At 36.6% G+C, this 6,695-nt stretch overlaps 1 protein-coding gene and 1 non-coding gene across 2 annotated transcripts; one reads left to right on the plus strand and one right to left on the minus strand.

Moving 5' to 3' along the window:
• The first annotated feature begins 3,028 nt into the window (after positions 1 to 3,028).
• On the plus strand, positions 3,029 to 3,200 carry LOC120074836 (small nucleolar RNA snoR138). Its single transcript, XR_005481115.1, has one exon. It is a non-coding gene; the product is annotated as a small nucleolar RNA snoR138 (small nucleolar RNA).
• Positions 3,201 to 4,607: 1,407 nt separating this feature from the next.
• On the minus strand, positions 4,608 to 6,422 carry LOC120073914 (uncharacterized). The gene is made up of 2 exons (XM_039026829.2): positions 5,188 to 6,422; positions 4,608 to 5,047 (listed from the first exon to the last, which is right to left on the minus strand). Exons 1-2 carry the CDS (start codon positions 5,935 to 5,937, stop codon positions 4,931 to 4,933), a joined length of 867 nt encoding a protein of 288 aa, XP_038882757.1. The 5' UTR covers positions 5,938 to 6,422; the 3' UTR covers positions 4,608 to 4,930.
• Between the last annotated feature and the right edge of the window lie 273 nt (positions 6,423 to 6,695).

Here is a 6,695-nt window from a genome sequence, read left to right on the forward strand (position 1 = left end):
GAGTGTGCAGGACATTCTTCAATGTGAGGGTCTTCTTGGAGATAAACTTCAGCTCCACCTCGTCGGTCCTAACAAATTTCGTAGAGTGGTGATCTCCCAACAAAATATTATTATCCTTTATTTCAATTTAAATTTTAAATAGACTAAGGTTGTGACAGACATGGTACGTGGCGTCATTGTCTATCCACCACCCCTCAGAACCACCAATCACATTTACTTATGTGATCATGACAAGTAACGATTCCTTTGTTAGGTTCGCCTGACCAGCAGGACGACACTTGTTTCCACAATTCCTAGCCATGCATCCAGGTTTATTACAGTTAAAGCAAAGGAACTGTACCATTTCTCTCGATGGGGTTTCTGTTTCTTTTGTTGGTTATGGTTGTCGGAACCATGGTTCTGACCTTTTATTTTTGTCCCTTTGGACTTTTGGTCAGACTTTATCACGACAGAGGCAGATCTCCCAGGTATGATGTTCACCTCCTCCCTCTAATTCTGCTTCTGGGCTTCCTCCTCAATCCTTAGCCAGGTGATAAGACTCTTCAAGGAAAACTCCTTGGTTTTATGCCTCAAGGTATTCTTAAAATCTTTCCACAAAGGGGGCAAATTGTTAATAATAACAACGACTTAGAATTGTTCGTTTAGAGGCATACCTTCAGTTATTATTTCAAGAGTTCCACAGATTTGTCATCCGTTATCTAAAACTTGAGGTAACAACTCACAGCATGTTTTTTTGACCCGACCTCCTCAGTGTCGTATTTCTTTTGCAGGGCATCCCAGACTTCCTTTGTTGTCTTCATTGTACTATACTAGTCATAAAGGTCATCAATCAAACCATTTAATATAAAATTTTTACATAAAAAATCTTTCTCTTCCCAATCAGTAGCTTCTTTTGTTTATTGTTTAGTTGGATCTTCTATCGGGATGGTTGGCTTATCTGTGGTACAAGCATCAACAACTTTCTTGACAGTTAGAAAAAATAACATCTTCTGCTTCCACTGTTTGAAGTTCGCTCCTTTGAACCAAAATGAACGATTGGGGTCGAATGTCATAATGTCATTGTTGTTTGTGAGGGCCATTACAAAATTGGCAGATCAAATATCTTAAAAATGTTAGAACCGACCACCATTTGATAGTGAAACTCGACAGTAGCGAACAGTCAGGAACTGGCGGTCATCATAAATGTGGAACCTGCAAAACAAAAACTCGTTACAGGCTGAGTCACGGATCTTGCTCTCTTTAAGACGTTTTATGGCTCTGCCTATGTGTGCAAGCAGGTCAACAGTATTGCCACGTCATCCTTAAGATAAAACAACCCCAAAGAAAGGTCTTGATCGAAAATGTACCGTCACCAACCGAAAACTCACACCGTTCAGACTGATTTGCTCGAAAAATGTAAAATTGGAAAATATGGTTGAGAGAGAAGAGTAGAGGTATTCTGAGATAAGGGAATAAATGAGATGATTTTAGTGGCTGGGGGCTTGTGCCTTTTATAGGTGCAAAGAGCCAATAGGAAAAGACGCAAAAACTATGGGCCACAGAACATGTAGAGCCATAAATTGCGTGGAGCCATTGAATGTGCGCGTTGAAGGCTTGACTGCACTCATTGCGATGCTCCAAAAATAATTATAATAATATTTTTTCTCAAAAAATAATCACACACATGTGCCTCATCTCGTCACGTCCGACCGGACGGACGGTGGCAACATGCGTGTGGGATTTCCACTGTACCCATATTGGTGGGTCTCTTTACTCCCACTAAAATATGGGTACTCTTGGGATCCAAACCCAAGGTCTAAGATGGGAGTATATAAAGCATTCACTTCCCAACTTAACCGATATAGAATTCTCAAAATCCATTTTTTTAAAAAAAAAAACACTCAATTCTCACCAACAGATATTGATGGAGGCAGAAATTTGAGGTATAGGCCCTAAACAGGAGGCCAGCGATGATTCGTGCCAGCTTTGGTACGTTCTTTCATCTGTTAGGTTTGATGGATTGAGTCGCAGAGGAGGCAGGAGGTTCGGGCAAAGGTGGTAAAAAGGGCATCCCAATTCAGCTGCAGATGCTCGATCTGGCCGTTTCTGGCATTTTCTTCCATTATCTCCTCTATCATTACCACTGTGAATTGGTACTTCCAATAACTCGCAGACATCCGAATAAACACATCCGTTTAACATCCTCCAGAACCAATTGCACCTATTTGACTTAAAACTTTATTGTCTTTAGAATGAACGTCTAGACTCGAAAAGGTGCATCCCTTCAACAAAAGGGTAATATAAGATTTTACTAAGAATCTAAGGGAAAAATGGGTATCTAAAAACTCTTATCTATATTGCCCCTTTTATAAATAATATATATATATATTATGGACTTTTCATAGAGTATTATTGGGTAATTACTCAAACTAACTTAAAATTTTTATTATTATTTTTTTCTTTTATAAAAATGACATGCTTCCTAAATTGTGGTTTTCCTCCAGAATGAAATTTTCTTCTTACCTTTAGGTTACAAAAACATCAAATGTTGACAAAATTCATCTGTCCTCTATCATCTCTATCTTTTTTTTCTTCTTCTCTCACCTCTATCTTTCTTCTTAGAGGAGAGAGAAAGAGAAGTAGAAGAAGAGAGAAAAAGAATTTTTTATTTTTCAGGTTAGTTTGAGTAATTTCCTAATGCTATTCAAAAAAGAAGGGCGATACTGTAATTTTACTGGTACGAACTTACGGATATAAGCCCAGCCCATTTAAGACGGGGCCCGATTCGGAAAAGCCCAAAACATAAACCCTACATAGAAACCCTAAATCAAATGTCGCTATTAAATTGTTCCCGCCTCCTTTCTTCAATCGTAGTGGACTCACTTAAAAAATTTCAAGCAATGAACCAATTTTCTCTGTTTTTCTCTCACTCTTTGTATTTTCATTGCAATTTCTTCAAGATCTTTCTTGTAATGTTGCTAATTCTTTTCGTTTGTTAGATTCGGGGGAAAAATTGAATCTGGAAATGGTTTTGACTTTTGATTCCTGCCTAGCCTTTCGAATAACCAGAAGGTGAACAGATTATTCTTCAACACCGTTTGGTTCAGACAAAGGCTTACATCAATTGATCGGTTTATTGAATATTATTCCATCGCCGAATCCGTTTGAGGGAGTCGAACGCTTTTTTCTTTCGTTCCCCTCCTAGATAGATTCGGACATTTCTCTTCCTACCCCAACATCTTTTGTATTCTATTCGCTTTTTAGCTCTTTTGATAAGGAATCTGAACTGGGTTTTGTTAACTTTCTCGAATATTGGGTGTTCTTTCTTTTTAGGTGAATCAGGGTGTGCTGGATGTAGATTTAGATTCTGTTGCGAGTGTTTAACACTGAATAATGATTAAACGAAGCTTTGTTGATTAGCGAAAATGATTTTCTGCTTGATCTAGGAATTTGATCATCTTTGGTAATCTGATTGTGAAAAATGGGGTTGATTACGTAAATGGGTTGCATTGTTTGATGTTCAAGGCAATGTATTGCGTAAATAATACAAATGGGGCGAAGCTACGGTGTTTTGTCAAGTTGTCAAGCCATGGTTTGATATTTTGTGAATAGTTCAAATCCCACCATTGATCTTTCACTTTCTGAAGTGGGTCATGACTCATGAATCTCTTTCCTTTTCATTAGGCTCTATATTTCTTCCCTTCTTAAGTTTTTCTCTACTGAATTATTTGATTTGATCAATTTCGTATTATTGTTTACTGTTCAAATCTAGAAAAAGGAATATAAAGAGAATTCTCTTGTAGATTTTGCTTGCTCCATTATTTAGTGGGTCACTCGCTCAATTCCATTTCATTATTTTGCTTGAACTTAGCTTCATCTTTGATGGTTTTGCCTTGTATGTAAGCGATTTTAATTAGCTTATAGGCCCTATATTTACCCCTAAATTTCATGTCGATTTGGTAATGATTTGTCTTTCGAATTTTTGTTTTTGAAAACTTAAGCTCATAAACTTTGCTTCCACCTTAAAATTTTTTCATTGTTATCTTTCTTTTACCAATGATTTAAAAAATTAAGTCTAATTTTGAAAATAAAAGAAAATAATTTTTTTTTGAAATTTAACTAAAAATTCAGCCATTGCATGAAAAATGGGGGGGAATAGACTTAATTTTCAAAAAAATTATTCAATCATTTAATAAAAATCATGATAGACCTTATTTATTCAAATCATGAAATTTTGGAGTAAATAGGTTTATTTTTCGAAAATAAAAAATAAAAAACAAAAAACAATATGGTTGGGGTTTAGTTTAGTAAATTTGATTTTCTTTCGCAAGGCAAGGACCTTTATGTTTAATCGAATCTCTGGTCCTGTAATTTATTTCTTTTTGGTTCTTAAAGATGGAAATTGCTCTTTGGATTGAGGTGTTTCCAGTCAGTCAGGAATCAAAGAAAAAGGATTTAGAAGGGTTTGAAGGTAAATTAGGATTCAAGTCATTCTTTAATGCTAAAGACCTATTAGTTGGTTACATTAATTGGAGTAGGACAAAAGCTATAATGTAGAGATCATGTCAGAGTAATTGTATACAGATTGAAATAGTGTTTTAACCATTAAATATTGAGGCTTCAACAAGTTTTGCTAAAATAATCTCTTTCATTTCCACTGTATATTGTGTAAATATTGTACTTCTCCAGACTGACCACTATGGAAGACCCAACAAAACCAAACAAGCCTTTTAAAATTCATGGTTGAACAACACTCAGTATTGGCATAAAATCCATCAAATATAATCCAAGCAGGATTCTTGAACCTATTTTTGTTCTTAAAGCTATAATTCTATGTACAGACATGGTAAACTTTGAATAAAGTGGTAGAACTGGGATTTGGCACATCCACCTCAATTCATTCTCTAGTGTTAGAGTTTGTCTTCAAGGCAGAGCCAACTTTTAGCTTTCCTTAGAGCCCATCATAGTGTCCACCAACGGTTATGTGAGCTCTTGTCTGTGGAAGTCCTCTTGCTGCTGAGATCGCTTCATTTAATCTACTAGCTTGCTGAACTGCTTCCTTTAATTTCTGCAACCAAATGCTATGAAATAAGCTTTGCTGCAGTTTATGGGTTATATGGACCGAACATTTTCACTTATTCCTAAAAAAATTTTGCTTAGTCATTACTGCTTTAGGGAAATATTACATAAAAGTTTTGAATTGCTGACCTTATCATGGGTATAGATCTGGATTCTCAGCTTTTGTTGGTTGCCTCCATAAAACAGAATACAAATAGTGGCAGCTGCAACACCAAAGGAGCAAATGGCTCCAATCCCATTTAAACTCCACTTTAATATGTTTAACCCACCCATGGATCCATCCCAATTCATCTCATCTTTGTTTGCACCACTCTCTTTGTTGCTTTTCTGGTTCATCAAATTCATTCTGGGTGAGTTTGCAATGTTCTCCTTTGCCTCACCCCCATCATCAAACTGATAATGCCCTACATCAATTTGAGGCTTTGTTCCTATGTTACTTGATCTGGGTGAGTCTATTTTCATGTCGACGAATTCATTTTCCTTCATTTTCTTGAAGAAAACTTGAGTAACAGTGTCTTGATCTGCTTCCACAGCTCCTTTCTGATCCTTCTCACTCAGGGCTGATGGCATAGCACTGATCGCCATGGACTCCTTATCTTTTTCTTTCAGTGCCAGTGAATCATCATCTGGGATTTTGACAATTGGTGAGTCCAATTGAAGATGAACAGGAATCGGTTGTTTAACCAATCTTGAAGAAGACCTTGGTGGTTGGCTGATGTGCTTGGAAGAATCCATTGATGGACACAGGAAGTAGTTCATATCAAACACAATCTTTGCATCAGAAGCTGAACTTCTCTTAGCTGAAACAATCTTCTTCTGATCATCTTTGTAATCAAGCAACCCATCATCAGAGAGGATTTCCCATTCATGGAGGTCCATTTTTTCTTGCTTTCTGGAGGAACTAGGAAGAAATAGAGGATGATGAATGATGAGAAAGAAAAGAAAGTCACAACAGAGGGACTTTATATGAAAGAAGACTCAAAATTTACAACTTTTTTTTAATGGGGTTTGCTGAAGTGCTTTGGCCAAAAGCCCTCTGGAGTCTGGTGTCTTGTAGCTCTTGGACAGGGGGCTGCTAAAAGCAAAAGGATTTGAAGTTGTTTTGAGTACTTATCCTTTTTATTTCTCTCAAACAGTAATGACAAAAGGGTGTCGATAGGGTCTGTAGGGACCCACCAAGAACTCAAATGATAAACCCTCTTGGAATCTATCTTTTTTCTTTGTGCTTCATTTATTGAATTTATTTTTCATCCAGTTCAGGGTGAAGAAAATCCTTTCTCAAGATGCTTTGTTTGGAGGGAAAAACTGAAAATCTTGAGATAAAAAGTTGAGAGGGTATGAATGATGATGATTTATTGATGATTTGTTGACTATGGTAGGTGATTTTTTTTGGGTGATTCTAACAAGTCACAGCCTCACAGGAATGGAACCAAAAAAACTATTAAAAAAGTGTGTCGGTTGCTTGCTGGGATTGTCTAGAAACGATAAGGAAAGGATAAGTGTATTTGTTTTTCCATTCTTTTTTTCTCTTTTAGAAGGAAGAGGAAAGTTAAAGGTTATATGTAAATGCAGCTGTCCATAGCTAAGAATCTTCTCATTGATATAACCTAGATAGGGTGGTCTTTTTCCTTTCCCTT

This window comes from Benincasa hispida, chromosome 3 (assembly GCF_027475165.1).
Source record: "Benincasa hispida cultivar pf3 chromosome 3, pf3_genome.v1.1, whole genome shotgun sequence".
In the NCBI taxonomy this organism is placed as follows: Eukaryota; Viridiplantae; Streptophyta; class Magnoliopsida; order Cucurbitales; family Cucurbitaceae; genus Benincasa; species Benincasa hispida.